The 18828-nt window shown below is 44.1% G+C and overlaps 1 protein-coding gene across 6 annotated transcripts in view; it reads left to right on the plus strand.

Annotated features, from left to right (window-relative positions):
- The window catches only part of AMER1 (APC membrane recruitment protein 1), an 84664-nt gene that overhangs the window by 31116 nt on the left and 34720 nt on the right, over nucleotides 1-18828 (plus strand). For 4 of the 6 annotated variants that reach the window (XM_073361056.2, XM_073361062.2, XM_073361061.2 and 1 more), the window contains exon 3: nucleotides 3704-3747. In XM_073361056.2, coding sequence (XP_073217157.2) covers nucleotides 3704-3745 — 42 coding nt within the window. In that variant the 3' untranslated portion in view covers nucleotides 3746-3747. Of the gene's footprint in view, nucleotides 1-1757; nucleotides 1859-3703; nucleotides 3748-18828 lie in introns of all 6 variants that reach the window. The other 2 variants (XM_073361052.2, XM_073361053.2) reach the window with 1 other exon arrangement.

Genomic DNA, 18828 nt, shown 5'->3' on the forward strand with positions numbered 1-18828 from the left:
AATAGCAGTCATGGATGGGGCATATGCCATTGTAGCGAATCTCATCATACCATCCCCTCCATAAACTTACTGAGCTCAGTCTTAAAACAAGTTAGTGTTTTGCCCCTCCCCTGAGAAGGCAGTTCGAGAACTTCATTCTTCTGATGGTTAGAAATGTTCTGTCTAATTGGCAGACAACTCTCACTTTCTGCTGATAAACATAGTGGATGAAATCCTGGCCCCATTGAAATCAACGGGAATTTGACTTGACTTCTATGGAGCCAGGATTTAATCCAGTGAGTGTATGTCTAGTATAGCCTTCTGTTCAACTTGTATGATTTGAAACGGGAGGAATGGTAGAAGACCTCATAGGGATGACTGGGAATATTCCCCTCCCGGAAGTCTTTTGAGAATTCCTGATGCTTGTGAAATCTGATCATTTCTAAGGCATAACATTCACTTCAAAAGAATGTGTATGAAGCCTGAGGATAAATAATCTAGCAGTATCCAAAATGAGGATGAACTTGAACAGAGGAAGAGGCCTTCCATTTGGTGGAGAATTTAAATAAGGGCCACCTGATAACTCCACCACATCACTGCTGTCCTGGTTAATATTCAACCACAGAGTTAATAGGTTGGCCTGAGAAAACAGCTGGTAAGTATCATAGAGGCAGGAGCCTGAGAACAACCTATGGATGTGAAGTACATGCCTATGGCTGATACGACTTTTGCAGATACTGAAGCAATTTAGATGTCGAATTTTCCTGCACATCTTGGTCTCTCAAGACTTCTCAGTGAGAATATTGATAAATTAGGTTAATGCCAGAGGGGAAAACCAGTTGGTGGTGGTCCTGCTTTGAGCAGGGGGTTGGACTAGATGGCCTCCTGAGGTTTCTTTCAACCCTGATCTTCTATGATTCTATGAAAGGAACAGTGAAAGCAATGTAGGAAGAGGTGCCATCAGTTAAACAATGTTTATGTTGAAGGTGCATCTGGTGCCAAAGAGAAGCAGTTGCCAACAGTTTGCTAAGCAAACTGCAGAATAGACATTTATTACTGGCTTTGTTTATCGTCTTAGAACAGACAAGAAAATGGTGCAGGTTAAAGACCAAAGGTGGAGAAGGGTTTGGCAGAGACAGGTTTGTTCTGAGCACTGGAACGGGAGTCAGGAAGGTTCCAATCCCAGCTCTGCTCCTGATGCCATCTGTGTGTGGTGGGCAGGTTACTCTCTACTCAAGGCCTGGTTCCCCTTCAGACAGGGCTGATGCTCTTTACCTCAGAGGGGAGCTGTGAAGATTAATTAGGTAATCTATGTAAAGTGCTTGGAAGAGGAAAAGTGCTGTATTACTCCGATGAGGAGGCTTTCAAGGCTTTTCAAGGTTCACTCACATGACCCTTCCCTCAAATGGATCAAAGAAGGAAGTTACAAAGGAGGCACCTGAGACCAGATCTTGAGAGGGACTCAGCACCACTCAAATGTTTGGGCCAGCAGGGAGGGGATAGGTCATCAGCTGAATATTTATCCCTTGGGACCAATGTCCGTAATAAGTGATGTGTGCCCTGCTGTGATCTAATTAGGCTTAATTGAATTGAAGAAGAAGAAAAATAAAAGGAAGAGGGCAGAGGGCAGGCAACAACTGGCATTGACTGATGAGGTACAATTATGGTTTTTTTCCATTTCAAATGAGGGCAAGGTTTGAAACATAATCAGCTGTGAGAATTAAATACTAAATTGTGTTGGGTGGCTCGCTGACAACAGCCTCTCCTCCTTCCCTCAGGTACAAGGGGGAAAGGACACAAACCTCTTCTGGAACCACATCTTGAAAGCTATCATTCAGGGAAGAATCTCCACTTCTAAAGAAAATGCAAGCTCCTTTCGGTATGCTTGGCCTGAGGAGGAATTAAGGGATATGTTTCCAGGCCTGAAGTTCAAATTTGATCTTTTCATTCGTCAGACTTTTCCTTTATCACTTAACAGTGATTTACAAAAAAAAACATATGAGAGGAATTTGGTGTTTCTAATCTGTTCTGAGAGAATCAGATAATGTAGCAGCTGGGCAGGCACAGAGCGGTCAGTTTTGCTTGGATGCATCATCTCCAAAAATAACCCCCAAGTCTGGCCATTAAATTGCTCTTTCTAATGGGTTTTCTGTTGGGATGGATTAGGTGAGTTCTGTTCCAGTGTATTAAACAGCAAAAGGAAGCAACTTAGTACACTACAGAGTCTTTTTAACCCCTTGGAGACTGAGAATTTATTACACTGGGAGCTCTTCCTGTCTCTGGTGTACTTATAGATCTTTTGAAAAAATTTTGAAAAAAGCACTTAGGGTGCTTTTGAAAAGTTACATTTTCAAAAGTGACTTAGGCCTGGATCCTCACAGCAGCCTAAGACGTCTAGGGGCCAGCTTTTTAAAGGAATAAATGCTTTGAAAAATCTGGCCCAAAGTCACTTTTGTAAACAGGACTTAGGCTCCTAAGTCACTAAGGTGCTTTTGTCTATACCAGAAAACCGCCAGTATAGATGCACTTACACCTCTATAAGCAAGGGTTACATTGGTTTAAATGCATCTACATTAATTAGGGGTTTAGATTGATTTTTAAACAGCGTTAGTTAAATCTATACAACTTTTCTAGCATATACAAGGTTGTAGTTACACAACAGCTTCTATTCTAACCTTGTTTTGGTATGTTCATAGCTCTTCTTTTGGACTGAAATTTTCTGGATTTGTTCTCTGTCCAAGAGCAAGCTTTCTTTTTCTTTTTGTTTTGTAAAGTATGAGCAAATTATGGATGATAAAGCTTACTCTAGTGGTACCTTTTGGTTTCCATATATTTCACCTTTTGCATGTCTGATAACCTGGGTGAAAAGACAGCAAATAACCAGGGTCAGCATCTGAAGGTTTAATGGGCCAGGAAATAAAGTCCAGTTTCTTACCAATATTCCTGTGTGTCAGATCCCTATTTTCCAAATGCTGTGACAGATCAAATCGGTGATTTCACCCACTTCTTACAGCAACTTTTGGGGTGACTCACTGTGACTCTTTAACAGTATGCAACAACAGTTTAGGGCCCAGACTCAGGAAAGAACCTGTGCACCTGGTGAAAGTTAAGCATGTGCTTAAGTGCTTTCCTGAATCAAAGATTGGGACAGGAAGTGAACAATAATACTTTATTGAATTGAAATTGCAGAGGGAGTGTAGGGAAAACATATTCAGAAATAAGAGTTTTAGCAGGACACTAGGATTTAAAGCCCCTATTCTTACAAAAAGTGCCTTAGGATCTTTAACAACACACATATTTAGGACATCTGCTTTATATCTCATCTGAGAAAAATTATATTTAGTATCACGGTGCTCTCAACATTATGGTTGGGGCAGTGGCTCAACACTGATTCAGAGGAAAGAGCGCCACCTGCACAAAAATACCCTCCAGCATTTAGGTATTTCCCATAGGTCTCACATCCCATAGCTATGAGAGCTAATGAGATCACAGCTAGAAATGAGTGGTTGTGGCTACAAAACAAAGCACAGTCTTTCACAATTTCTTAAGCAAGCTAGAAGCAATAATTAGCATCCAGTCTGTTGATCCACAGAATTTTAAGTTTTGTTTCTATTAGAGTATTTTCTCTTTGATTCGGGTTTTGCCACTAGCCCTGATCTGACAACTTCACTGTATATTTAATCTGATCTTTCCTTGCTTTAAACAGAATTCTTTGTTGTTACAGGCACAGAATAAGAGTGAGAGAGCCACAGATGAACTCCATTAAAGGTAAATATATATTTTCAAAGGTTGCTTTGTACAAAGCCTAAAAGGTCATGGAAGGTAGTAATTTATGATTCAACCAAGACCTATTTAACATTATTAGTATTCTTGAGGAAAATATTTTTAAATCAGAAATCCTCCTAAAACCCCTGAAGTTTGCAGAGATGAAGAAAAATAATAATAATTGAAACTGCTTTGAAAATGTTCCCACTCGGAACATCAACTTGGAATATAAAATGATTCTTCATCTTTGAAATGGCGAGGCAAAAGAGAAATGGGTCAGTACCCTTTAAGAATCATCAGGTCATCCGTAAAAAGAAAAGGAGTACTTGTGGCACCTTAGAGACTAACCAATTTATTTGAGCATAAGCTTTCGTGAGCTGTAGCTGTAGCATTCAAGTTTTTCTTCACAACCGTGAAGGCTAGGGAAAAAAAAGTTGAGATTCTTATGTAATCCCTTGATTCCAGGAGCTGAAACACCAAATATTGCAGTGAAATTGCTAGAGTTGGCAACACTGGAGAATGGTCACAGAGAATGAATTTTGAACTTGTAAATGTGGGTATTCCTACTGCACACATGATTTTCAGGTATGCTCATTTAGGGCCTGAACCAAAGACCACTGAAATAAATGGAAAGATTCCCATTGACTTTAGTAGGCCTTGGATTAGGCTGATAAACAGGGGACAGAAACAATGCCATGTAATCTGTGCATCTAATCAAAGCTAACTAACATGAGATGAATTTCAAATTCTCTCGATACACTGCTTGCAGACACACTGCAGGCTGCAGAAAAATTTCACCTATAGTTTTGAGCAAATGTATCTGAATAACTTACGCATTTGATAAAATTATAAAGCTGCTCATGGACATTTTGAGATCAGGAAAAGGGGTGAAATTCATTACATTATTAACTTTGAGTTATTAGCACTGCTACAAGTATTTTAAAATGGGTTACTGCACATAAAAACAAAAGGGCATGGAACGAGGGGTTGCCTATCATGCCAGTCCCCTGGGCTGGGAGGCCACAACTCCTCTCCTCTCTGCACAGCTTCCGCAAGTCTCTAATATCTGGGGAGGTGGTTAGAGAGACAGCTGGTGGCATGGTCCTCGCAGAATCTCCTAGGCAGCCTCACTTCCTTGTGAGGGTGTTTGACAATTTGACCTCTCACCCAGTCTGGGGTTGGGAGGGAATTTCCCCCCTGGAAAGTATGTGTCAAGAGGAGAGGTCTCTGGGTGGTGAGAGTCTATGTTGGGTAAAAAGAACAGGAGTACTTGTGGCAACTTAGGGACTAACAAATTTATTAGAGCATAAACTTTCGTGGGCTACAGCCCACTTCATCGGATGCATAGAATGGAACATATAGTAAGAAGATATAGATATATACATACAGAGAAAGTGGAAGTTGCCATACAAACTGTAAGAGGCTAATTAATTAAGATGAGCTATTATCAGCAGGAGAAAAACACTTTTGTAGTGATAATCAAGATGGCCCATTTAGACAGTTGACAAGGTGTGAGGGTACTTAATTTAGGGAAATAGATTTAATATGTGTAATGTCCCAGCCACTCCCAGTCTCTATTGAAACCCAAGTTAATGGTATCTAGTTTGCATATTAATTCAAGCACAGCAGTTTCTCCTTGGAGTCTGTTTTTGAAGCTTTTCTGTTGCAAAATTGCCACCCTTCAACCTCTCTGGCCACTCAGTAAAAGATTTAAGTGTTCTCCTACTGGTTTTTGAATGTTATGATTCCTGATGTCAGATTTGTGTCCATTTATTCTTTTGCATAGAGACTGTCTGGTTTGGCCAATTTACAGGGCAGAGGGGCATTGCTGGCACATGATGGCATATATCACATTGGTAGATGTGCAGGTGAACGAGCCCCTGATGACGTGGCTAATGTGATTAGGTCCTATGATGGTGTCACTTGAATAAATATAACAATATCTATATGTGGACAGAGTTGGCATTTGGCTTTGTTGCAAGGACAGGTTCCTGAGTTAGCGTTTTTGTTGTGTGGTGTGTGGTTGCTGGAGAGTATTTGCTTCAGGTTGGGGGGGGGGGGGTGTCTGTAAGCGAGGACTAGTCTGTCTCCCAAGATCTGTGAGAGTGAGGGATCATTTTTCAGGATAGGCTGTAAATCTTTGATGATCAGCTGAAGAGGTTTTAGTTGGGAGCTGACAGCTAGTGGCGTTCTGTTATTTTCTTTGTTGGGTCTGTCCTGTAGTAGGTGATTTCTGGGTACTCTTCTGGCTCTGTCAATCTGTTTTTTCACTTCAGCAGGTGGGTATTGTAGTTTTAAGAATGCTTGATAGAGATCTTGTAGGTGTTTGGCTCTGTCTGAGGGATTGGAGCAAATGCGGTTGTATCTTAGAGCTTGGCTGTAGACAATGGATCATGTGATGTGCTCTGGGTGGAAGCTGGAGGCATGTAGGTAAGTATAGTGGTCAGTAGGTTTCCAGTATAGGGTGACCATCGCTTATTAGCACCGTAGTGTCCAGCAAATGGACCACTTGTGTGCATTGGTCTAGGCTGAGGTTGGTGGTGGGATGGAAATTGTTGAAATCATGGTGGAATTCCTCAAGGGCTTCTTCTCCATGGGTCCAGATGATGAAGATGTCATCAATGTAGCGCAAGTAGATTAGGGGCGTTAAGGGACGAGAGCTAAGGAAGCGTTGTTCTAAGTCAGCCATAAAAATGTTGGCATACTGTGGGGCCATGCGGGTACCCATAGCAGTGCCGCTGACTTGAAGGTATACATTGCCCCCAAATGTGAAATAGTTATGGGTAAGGACAAAGTCACAAAGTTCAGCCACCAAGTTTGCCGTGACATTATCGGGGATACTGTTCCTGACGGCTTGTAGTTCATCTTTGTGTGGAATGTTGGTATAGAGGGCCTCTACATCCATAGTGGCCAGGATGGTGTTTTCTGGGTAACTTTCTTCTGGAGCGCTAATCAGGGATTGGATGACTGTCCGTAACATGACAAGTTCCCGGTGATTGTGAGGGGTGGGAAGAGGTGCATCAGTAGCTCAGTCTCAAACAGCTTTTTCTGTGTTCAGACTTATTCAGAATTCAGAAGGAAAAGAGAAACCTAAAGAGGGAATTGGAGAACTTCTGGGGGTTTCCCTTCTCTGTTTAGAGGAAAAGGATCATGGGAATAAAGAGAGAGGAGCAGATGAGCACAGTTGACTCTTTCCCTTTAGCATGAGATCACCAGGCCTGCAAGGCTCAGCGTTGGCTTTGCCAACGTTCCAGCTCATCTCTGTTCACGGAGTCCATCTTAAAAATAGCTCGGAGGGTGATTTTAATTTTTAAACTAAGTTGAAAAACATAAATTGGAAAACCATAATCCCAACTATACATATAAAATGATGGGGTCTAAAGAGATCTTGGATTCATTGTGGATAGTTCTCTGAAAACATCCACTCAATGTGCAGCGTCAGTCAAAAAAGTGAACAGAATATTTGGAATCATTAAGAAAGGGATAGAAAATATTATATTGCCTCTATTATAAATCCATGGGAAGCCCACATCTTGAATACTGCATGCAGATGTAGTCACCCCATCTCAAAAAAGATATATTGGAATTGGAAAAGGTTAAGAAAAGGGCAACAAAAATTATTAGGGGTGTAGAATGGCTTCCGTATGAGGAGAAATTAATAAGACTGGGACTTTTCATCTTGGAAAAGAGACGACTAAGGGGGGATTATGACAGAGGTCTATAAAATCATGACTGGTGTGGAGAAAGTAAATAGGAAGTGTTATTTACTCGTTCTCATAACACAAGAACTAGGGGTCACCAAATGAAATTAATAGACATCAGGTTTAAAACAAACAAAATGAAGTATTTCATCACACAACACACAGTCAGCCTGTGGAACTCTTTGCCAGAGGATGTTGTGAAGGCCAAGGCTCTAACAGGGTTCAAAAAAGAACTAGATAAATTCATGGAGGATAGGTCCATCAATGGCTATTAGCCAGGATGGGCAGGGATGGTGTCCCTAGCCTCTGTTTGCCAGAAGCTGGGAATGAGTGATAGGGAATGGATTAATTGATGGTTACCTGTTCTGTTCATTCTCTCTGAAGCACCTGCCATTGGCCGCTGTTAGAAGACAGGATACTGGGCTAGATGGACCTTTGGTCAGACCCAGTATGGCCGTTCTTATGTTCTTGCATTAAAAAGAAAAAAAAATCCACAATTTTAGGAACACAAAATGCAGAGCAAATGACTGAAAAGCAGCTGCCAGTGGTTTGCAGTGATATCATTTCTGGCTCAGTATGGTCAGATCAGTAAATTCAGGCCCCTGAAATAATCCCATTATGTTCAGGGCAAATATTTTTAAAAGTCATCAAATGGAATTTGTGGTATTCCTTGAGCACTATAACAAGCTCTCATGCATGGCCCATGTGACTGAACTTGTACTAAACGGCCTTTGTGCTAATCTGAACAAATATTCCCTGACAATAGCCCTGTCTACATCTGCTTCTCAACCTGACTGTCCTGCCAGACAGTTGAATACCCTGGAGGGTTATATTGCTGGGACAGATAATTTAATTTCCTCTGTAGTGCTGTGGGCTTTGTGGCCTCCTGCTCCGTTCCCATGGAGATGACGTTCATCTCACACAGAGACTAGTGTACATCTTTTGCTGGACAGGGAAAAGCACTGAGGACACCATGAGATGAAATCCCTTCTGGTAGCTTTGTAATAGCTTAGAGGAGGCTCAAGCTTCCACAGGGAATTGCACACAAAGTCCTGACCTCTCAGGGGTCGGGCAGATGGCTTAACTACATTCAGGTTCCAGCCAGCCTAGGTTCCCTCACCATTCCAGCAGCTAGAAGAACTCTTCTGGGCGGTGTTTCATCCAAACTGTATGCTTCATAAATCAGAAGCAGAAAGGTGCAGGACTGAGATTGCTATAGCAACAATATCTAAGATGCTCTAGCATTGCTGTCAAAGTCTGGGTTTCTATCGGCCCAGTAGAATCTATTCCCTACAGCCATCTAGAGGACAGAATCAAAACCTCCAAATGCCTCTCATTAGGAATTACTGCATTCTCATGATTTCTTTTTAATATTTCTATTTTTAGTAAAATGCTGGGAGCTGGGTTCTGTTTTATGCTGGAGAGATTTTAAAAAAGGATGTCTTTTTACCTGATGCACAAGCGGTGGGGTGGGGTGGGGTGGGGGGTGGTTTAAGAAGTCCCATTTGCCTGTTAGGAAAGCGGGGGGAGGGAGAAAGAGAAGGAAAAATGAGGCCGAAAGAGAAGGAAAAGAGCGTGACTCTACCCACTGCTGAAATGCGCTCACCTCTGGGGTGTAACATAGCAAATGTTTACGAGTGCACGGCCATGCTATGCAACAATTTTGGACAGGAAGTGGAGGAGAACACTATATCCAGATGAAAGTGCATGAGAAGCCTAAGGCGGCAGGATGTAATTGCCTTTATTGGAATTGGACCAGGTCACTATTATTAACACATTGAATTTAACATCCCTACTCTTGCAAACACTATCAGTGTTTTTAATGAGCATAAGTAGTCGGGATCGCCAAAAGACAGCACCTCCAATAGCACTGTGCCCCTCACGTATGTATGTGTGTAACAACCACAGCCCTAGATTGTCTACATGTTAACCCCATGTAGGGGGGTCTCAACCCCAAAACTAAATGCCTTTATCCCCTAGCCCTTAGCAGTTGTAGACTGCAGATCCTCTGTGGACCAGTCACTAGCGGAGCTGTGTAACACACTGAACAGCTGGTTATACATACACACTAAGCTATATAGAGAGCTTAGTACTGATTCACAGGGAAGGTTTCAGAGTAACAGCCGTGTTAGTCTGTATTCGCAAAAAGAAAAGGAGTACTTGTGGCACCTTCAATCTCTCTGGTCACGCAATCACAGACATGAAGGTCGCTATCTTAAAACAAAAAAACAAACAAACTTCAAATCCAGACTCCAGCGAGAAACTGCTGAATTGGAATTCATTTGCAAATTGGATACTATTAATTTAGGCTTAAATAGAGACTGGGAGTGGCTAAGTCATTATGCAAGGTAGCCTATTTCCTCTTGTTTTTTCCTACCCCTCCCCCCCCCCCAGATGTTCTGGTTTAACTTGGATTTAAACTTGGAGAGTGGTCAGTTTGGATGAGCTATTACCAGCAGGAGAGTGAGTTTGTGTGTGTATGGGGGTGGGGGGATGTGAGAAAACCTGGATTTGTGCTGGAAATGGCCCACCTTAATTATGCACATTGTAGGGAGAATGGTCACTTTGGATGAGCTATTACCAGCAGGATAGTGAGTTCGTGTGTGTGGTTTTTGGGAGGGGGGTGAGGGGGTGAGAGAACCTGGATTTGTGCAGGAAATGGCCCAACTTTATTATCATGCACATTGTGTAAAGAGTTGTCACTTTGGATGGGCTATCACCAGCAGGAGAGTGAATTTGTGTGGGGGGGTGGAGGGTGAGAAAACCTGGATTTGTGCTGGAAATGGCCCACCTGATGATCACTTTAGATAAGCTATTACCAGCTGGACAGTGGGGTGGGAGGAGGTATTTTTTCATATTGTCTGTGTATATATAAAGTCTGCTACAGTTTCCACGGCATGCATCCGATGAAGTGAGCTGTAGCTCACGAAAGCTCATGCTCAAATAAATTGGTTAGTCTCTAAGGTGCCACAAGTACTCCTTTTCTTTTTACAGGGAAGGTTGCCACCTGCTGGGGGCTGGTCTAGACTTAACATGCTGCAGAGGTGCAGCTGTACTGCTGAAGCAGCACCACTGTGGTGCTTCAGTGAAGACGTTACCTACGCCGATGGGAGGGCTCCTCCCCTCAGTGGAGGTACTTCACCTCCCCAAGAGGCAGGAGCCAGGTCAAAGGGAGAATTCTCCTGTCGACCTAGTTCTGTCTATACCAGGGCTTACACAGGTGTAATTACGTTGCTCAGGGGAGTGGATTTTTCACACCCCTGAGCATGGGGGCTGGCTTTTTGCCTTTGCCTGGGGTGCTCAACCCCAGCACCCACAGAGTTGGCACCTGTGCCCCTGAGCAACATAGTTATACTGACCGAATTTCCTAGTGTAACCCAGGCCTGAATCTCCAGCATAACTTACTGCAGTGGTCTTGGTTCGCCCATCCCACCAAGGGCTTTACTCATGTCTGCCTAGCTTGCAAGATTGCAACCTTAGGTGATGCAACGGCAGGTTAATGCAATTGTTGGCATTTAGGAAATGGGAGAAAAGCTGTAAAACATCAAGAAACAAAACACTGATAGTCAGACTGGGGAGAGACAGCTCAATCTTTTGGAGGGAAGCAATCCCCGTAGTGGGCGAAACCTTTCCATCCAGCTGCCCTCTTTTCTTACTGCTTTCTTCATTGCAAGCGGTTTCCAATGAACTTAATTATAAAATAAGTCAAGAGTTACTGGAAGCTAAATGAACTAGAATGAGTTGAGCGCTGCTATAAATAACTCTAGTTGATGCCTGACCAGAATGATGGATTCTATTACTGCCAATGACATTTTTGAACAGTATTTTTATTTTATTTTTATTTTTTTGCCTGATACAGGTCAATCTTTTTGTTTATTTTTTAAGGTTGTATTTTTAAGTGTATTTCACTCTGATGAGAGTTACTGAGTGAACAGTCCTGGAGACTGAAGTCTCCTATTATCTGAAGAATCAATGCAGTGTGGGCTGATAAACAAACACTTTACTATGATTCATATAAGGTTTAGATGGGTTCCATAAATACAGATTCTACCTGCAATGACACTGGCTAGGATTAAAAATGACAAGGGCTCTTGATCCAGGCTGAAGGCCATGAGATGGTCACCAGCTGGGGTTAGGAAGTAATTTCCCTTATGGTACAACGTTAAAATGTTAGCCAGGTTTCTGTCTTTCCTTCTAAGTAAAATAAATTCTCTCTGTGTACAGTAGAGCACACTGCAGATATCTGTGCGTGCAGGTGGTCTATTATCCTGCCCAATTCTACTCTTACATAAGCATGCAGAGCTTCTCCAATTGCCTTTGGGACTTGTGCATGCTTTGGAGTGTAGAATTTGTCCCACAGATGTGTAGGACAAGAAGCAGACACAGGCCCATTGTCTGGGCCAGCTACGGGTAATGTTGCTGTCTCAGCATTTTTTGTGGCAGAGGAGGGCAAAACATTGCCATGCAAGCTCCCCATCTCTCCCATCTGCCTGTTCAGCAAAGCCCCATTTGGGTCCCTCAAACTGATGGCCAGCTACTCCTGAGTGAGGAATAATGAATATATCAGGCCTGCACTGTCCCTGACACCTGCAGTCACTCACTCTGGCAGCTGTGTTCCTTGAGCATGCTGCTGGCAGACACAGCACCTGGGAATAATAATGCTTTACGCTTGCATAGGTCTTTTTGTCTGCAGACCTCAAAGCTCTTTGCAAAGGAGAGGAGTTGTCATTGTTCCCTGTTTTGGAGATGGGGAAACTGAAGCAAATGATTTTCCCAATGTCAGACAGTGACTCAGCACTAGAGTTGGGACATTGTGTTATTTTATGCTGAATTTATCACAAGGCGCAGCATATGAATCCCTCTGCAGGGGTGTCTAGGGCAATGATCAGTACTAGTAGATGTGCAACCACGTGACCTTGACTGTCGTGATGATGTCCGTAAGTAGGAGTCGGTTTAAACTGGAACACCAAGTATAGTCCCTACCTCCGCTGGAAGGGGGGATCTGAACCAGAACACTGGATCCAAGCCCCTCCCAACATCTGGGGAGTTTCAATTATGGATCTGAACTAACAGCCTGAGCTCACTTCTGTCCATAAGGAAACATGACAGTAAGGTATCACCCAGTTTTATTTGTTATCATTGGCACATCAGTTTTATCAGACTCCATTCTCCTTGTGTCCCTTGCCTGGGTTCTTTGGTGGCACACCGCTTCAGGGAATTAGTAGAGCAAGCTCTGGTGTCCTCTATATGGTCACAGTGGAAAACTGGTCTGTCTGCATGTAAGGATATAGCTGCTGAGCCCCCTCATTTCTACCTTCTGACCACTGGCTACATTTCTACCTTCTGACCATTGTCCATACTGGCTCCCCCTTTCATGCCCCACCTTTCACAGGAACAGAAAAGATGAATTGCTCTGGGAACATTCTATTGCTAAGTATGCAAACCGATCTGGATTGGCCTGGTCGGAAAGCCGTACGTCCCCTTTCAGGGGATTATCATACAGTACTCGGCTGGTGGGGAGAGCTACTCTTCTGGGCAGCAGTTTGTCACTGTGCAGAGGAGAAACTGAACTCATTATAGAAACTGAACTAACGGCCTTTAGTTTGGCTTTGTATTGAAAGAAGCCCACCCCACAGATTTTTTTGCATGCCCCTAGTATTTTATGGCCTGATTTAATGAGACGACATGAGGTCTGTCAGACGCGATCATTGTTTGTTGTAATGAAAGAGGCCCTGATTCTTGTCCCCCCTGTATGTTGTTTTAGTAAATGTCTGAGCTATAAATATACTTCTAAGTATCCCACTTACTGTTACAAATCTAGGACTTTACAGCTTTACACCGAGGTCACTTGGAATGTCAGTGATGGTGAGGATAGAGTTCAGATACCTCTGCTTCTAAAGCGATTTGAGCTAAAGGAGACTCTATTTGTAGCTAATAATGCAGGGATTATGACACACAGGGAAGCAGGTTTCACTCCAGCCACTAGAGGACACTGGTGCACATGCTCAGTAGCTAGCCTATTATGTTAAAGTAGCCTGCACGCATTGCATATTTTCCACCTAAGAGGGAATGATTTTGCAACAAAAAGAACTGAATGGGCCATGGTTCCTGAGCTACCTTTTCCCCCACACTCCTTTTCTCTTAGTCAGGGGGGAGGCACAGTGGAGGAGCAGTGTGTGGGGGAAGACTGCATTCCTGCTATCCATGCTGTTCCTAGCGGTGCCGTAGCCAGAGAGAGACTGCGGTCTCCCAAGCTGTCAATCTGTCGCTAACACTAAAACTCTGTTGCATGCAGCTCAGAACAGGCTGGGGTTTTTATCTGTCAGTAGGACAGTGACAGAGAGAACAGGTAAGAGTTTGTCTTTTAGGAATCTCAGTCTGCAACTGGCTGGAGCATAGGTGGCCATGTGCTAGGATCATGCAGTGATGGGGCCTTAACAATACCTTGATAGATGTGTGCTCCACTGCCCTCTGCAGGGACTGAACACAAGGCCTCTACAGCTAAAACCACAACCTGCTGCTGCATGTGCTAAAACCAGCCAGCTCTGTTAGTATGGGGGCGAAGGCTGCCTCATAAACCTCTGTGGTCCAGCTGCAGTACCGGTTTGTTTCAGATGTAAGCACTGCTGTAAAACCCCAGCCCTCTCTGCAGATCTAACGAGAGCTGTTATCTAAATTGTTAGGCAGGCATTTGGGTTTGTGGCTGCAATTGTTGCATATGGAAGCAGTGCTCACTGTAAGCTCTTCCGTGAGAAACTGTTACTCCTGTTAGTGGGGCTTTGTGGTTGTTTCTGTATGAGTTGTTATGCTAGGGTGACCTCTAAGGGGGAATAAGAGTTACTGCACTTCTTTTGCGGCTCTCGTGAAATAATGACTACTCTGCCTGCTTGGTAGGGTGATCTGTTTGAAAGGATCCATGCCAAACCGATGGACTTGCAAAAGTAATTTACTTATTAAACCACTGGAATATGAAAATGTAGAGAAGTCCTTTCAAATCAAACCCTGATATGTGAATAATCCTGTGAAGATGGCACACGTAGTGAGTGATCCAAGTTTGCAAAAGCCGATTGCATGCTACCCTTTTAAAGGAATAGCGCTCTGTTACTGGACACAGTAATGGCCCAGAACAGGAACCTCAGATATGAGTCCTTTCTGTATCTATTGGGGGTGCAGTCACGGGTTCCAGCTACACCTGTGGGTTTTGTCCCAGGCTGGATACAAATGCAGAAAGGGGTCTGTTTCCAGAATCTAGTTCAGATTGGTGAAAATCTCAAGAGTGCATCTGATCTCCTGAAATTTTCACTATTGACACTGAAATGTCTCAAGCAGTTTGAGCTTTTGGCACCATCAAATCCAAATGGGAATCCAAACCTTGATTAGATGCGAATTCTGAACCCAGACTTAAAACTGCTCAAAATCTGTATCAGCCTCAAACACCGCCTGGTTAGCCTGTTTCTAATCAGGAACAGCAGATGGAAGATGGACTGCCATTTACATTTGTCTTCCCATTCCAAGACAGACTGGTACAGCAGTCTTATTCAGGAAAATAATCAGGGTCATAGGGTATACAAAGAAACTGGCCCTTAATTGCAAATGAAGGAGTTGTACAACTTCACTCAGTACTCAGGAAATATCATAAAACATGCAAAAATCACACACCTTCTGGCTGAGACCAGCTCAGCTGCTACAGATTCCAGAAGTATTGATTCTTCATTTTACCGATCAAGAAAGTAAGGCACGGAGTGGGGGAGAAACCTGCCCAAGATCACACGGGGAGATTGTGGCAGAGATGGGATCAGAAGTTCAGAACCCAGATTGTCTGATTCCTAGTAGTGTACCATGTGCTTGTTGTAAGATCACCCTTCCACATAGGAAGAAATGGAGTGGGGGTTGGAATTAGTTTCCAGTCCAAAATGTAGGCAGAAATAGAGAGAGGAAGCTGATGCTTTTAGATTAATTTATGCTGCAATGTTGAAGCAGTATTTTAGATTTGCTGCAAATGAGCTGGCAACCAGTCTAATGTATCTTCCGTGCCTCACTGACACAGTTGTGACTGCTCAGATCTGATGCATGGCTGCCCCACTGGGTTTTGTCTTAATGTGGGAATCACGGCAGCTACTCTGAAACCTGCCTTTTTAGAAGTGCTGCTCTGTTGAGCCAGAACTGTTGCAACTCAGTGCTGATGTCACTTGCCATGCCAGCTGATCAGTGTCTTCCAAATTTTCAATGTTGACCCTGGAGTTCAGAGGTAATATAGGTACCAAACTCCTCAGACTTCATCAAACAGATGAGACTCTTCTCTTTAAAACAAACAAATATATTGACATTAAACAATAAGCTTGTGTTCTCCTGGCATGAAACTGTCCTTGTTAAAGATTAAACAATCTGCAAATCCAGGTCTGGTCTGTTTTTTTAAAGGTCAGGGATGTTCAGCTCAATGGCTGTGGTTTGGGATCACTTATCTGACCCGGTTAAATGGCTGATTTAGGATCTTTCTTTCTTTGTCTTTTGTTTTCTTTCAATACCATACTGGAGCCCATACATGAGAAAATCAAATCCCCAGGGTATTACTGGACCAGAGTTCAGCTCAGAATTTTGATCAGCCATGAAATTTTGGGCAGTCACTTTCCACTGCGGCCCATTCAGACACCCCATTAAGTCTGACTTTCCATTAAGTCTCACTACTTTCCTGGTGGTTCTCCTCCTCATATGATTTGTTTTATTTAGTTAAACTCCAAATTGCATGTGGCCCGGGGGGATTGCTTAAAAGGAAGGAGGTGGTAAATTCATCTGCAGACTCCCTAAAATGGACTCCTTTTCCGCATGTCTAGTTCTTCAATGTGACAAGCAGCTTTTCACATGCGCTCCTCTAACAGCTGAATGTGAGCTGGAGCCCCAGACTCTAAATAATATATTGATTTGGTTTGAATGTGGGTCAGTAGGTCTGACTCCTAACCAAGTGGTAACCATGGCTGTCCTACTGGGAGCATTAACCCTTCAGCTGGTGTAAGATGTAAGCAGGGGCTTGTGCTTTTCATCTCTGATATTTTCTGTTCTTTCTTTAATTAAAACTGAACTCCCTTCTGCCTTAGCCCTGGGGCCTCTCCAGAGATCCTGCAGCTTTTCAGAGAAAATCTGGCAAACATTCTCTCTAGAAACAGTTCATTCAGGGGTGAATGTGTCAAAGGCCCCTACAGAACTGAACTATGGCAGCTTCACTGTGGGTGACTGAAATGAGTGTTTAAAGGAGCTCTGCATCCCCTGTGCACCCATGCCCTGGGCTCCACACCAGCCCAGTGAAGGCCACTGCAAATGACTGAAAGTCTTTGGTAGAGATGAAGGGATTTGGTCACTGTATTTGCTCTTATGTATACATATGTGTGAGTACAGGGCTCACTGTCCCTTGTCCAGCCCAGGTACTGGAGCAGCAGTCATTGAAGGGCTGCCCCACTGCTCTAGTCTGCGGTATGGGGATGAGTCCTTTTCTCTGAGCCCAAGCATAGTCTCCTCCTGCCTGCCTCTCCACAAAGTTGGTTGAGGTGTGTTCTGAGGGCCTGATCTGAAGACCGTTGAAGTGAATGGAAGACTGCCCTTGACTTCAGTAGTCATTGGATCAGGCCCTGAGTGAGGAATAATGTTCTCATGAAGCATTAGCAAATGAAATATTGAAGCGTCACAGGAGAACTGGGAAGTGCAACCAATTAGAAACAAAAAGTGAAAGTGACCAGCTAAGTGAAATGCAAAAAATTAAACAAACTTAAAATCCTTTCTGTTTTAATAATCCAAGATAAAGCGAGTAATGCAAGTAACGTATTATTGTTTAAACATGTGGGCTTGCACTTTCAAAGGAACCTAAGGGACATAGCCAGTGTCCAACTCCCACTGAATTTCAGTTTCATTAAGTTTACTTTGAAAATTTCTTAATCTTGCATTGTTCCTTCGTTTCATTAGTTGTGAAGTGGAACCTTTAAGAAGTAACCAACTACATCCTATTTCCCAGAACCACTTAGGGTGAATAAAGAATCAGACCCTAAGAATCCAGATAATTTCCCCCATTGGAGTACTGTGTCCAATTCTGGATGCCACACTTTAAGAAAGATGTGGACAAATTGGAGAATCCAGAGCAAAAGTGAGAAAAGGTGCAGAAAACAAGATCTAGGAGGAAAGATTAAAAAACTGGGTATGTTTAGTCTTGAGAACAGAAGACTGAGGGGGAACCTGATAATAGACTTCAAATATGTTAAGGGTGGCTATAAAGAGGAGGGTGATCAATTGTTCTCCACATTCCACTGACAGTAGGACAAGAAGTAGAAGGCTTAATCTGCAGCAAGCATAGATGACTTGTGCCTCCTGATACCAAGGCCAGGATGGGCGGTGGGGGGGGGAAATAATGTAAAGGTGTGGGACGTGACTGCCCTACTTGTCGGACAAACTTCCAGCCCCATCTCCCTGGGCCAGGGCAGTCAATCCCACTGGCTCCTGGGGGATGGGGCCACAGGAGCGGGGAGCAGGTGCCTCTGGGCCAGCCCCGGCTTGGGGAGACTCACAGCACCAGTGTCTCCCCAGAGCTCACAGACACCTCAGCAGAAGAGGCACAAGGTGCAGGCAATGCCCCTATCTCCAGCTGAGCAGAGGCCAGGGAACCTGCTCCTGGAGCCTTCCTCAGCAACCCGCCCACCCTGTGCAGAGTCCAGGGACTACTGTGCTCTCCCCGTCCTGCCAGAGTTACCCACTGGGGATGGAGGGTGGGAGCAGGCTATGTCCTGCTCCTGCTACATCTCCCCCCGACATGTTTCTGGCTCGCTCAGCTGCTCTCCCTGGTAGCCGGGGCCAGGCAGGGAATGGGATGGAGCTGCTTCTCACGCTGGCTGAGGCTGGCCATTCCAGGTCGCTGCCTCTGTGCAGTGCAACAGCTGCCTGAGAGAGTGTCCAGCTTGGGAGGAGGCAGCAGAAGCCTGCTCCCTCCAGTCCCTACCCGGGCCCAGCTGCCGGGAGTAGGGGCGGAATGAGCTGGAAACATGCCAGGGGGCAGGTGCAGCAGGAGGAGGACAGAGTCCCTCTCCCACCCCACCCCCAGCAGGCCAAGCAGAAGTCGGGGGGAGGGGCACTGGACCCTGCATGCCCCCCCTACATATCACTTGTGGCAGCAAGGGAGACTTAGAAAGTTTTTCCTAATATTTAACCTAACTATAAGGGTAGTTAAGCTCTGGACTAGGCTTCCAAGGGAGGTTGTGGAATCCCCATCACTGGAGGTTTTTAAGAACAGGTTGGACAAACACTTGTTAGGGATGGGCTAGCTTTACTTGGTCCTGCCCCAGTGAAGGGGGCTGGACTTGATGACTTCTCAAGGCTCCTTCCAGCCCTACAATTTCTGTGATTCTAT

This window comes from Lepidochelys kempii, chromosome 9 (genome assembly GCF_965140285.1).
Source record: "Lepidochelys kempii isolate rLepKem1 chromosome 9, rLepKem1.hap1, whole genome shotgun sequence".
NCBI classification, from domain to species: Eukaryota; Metazoa; Chordata; order Testudines; family Cheloniidae; genus Lepidochelys; species Lepidochelys kempii.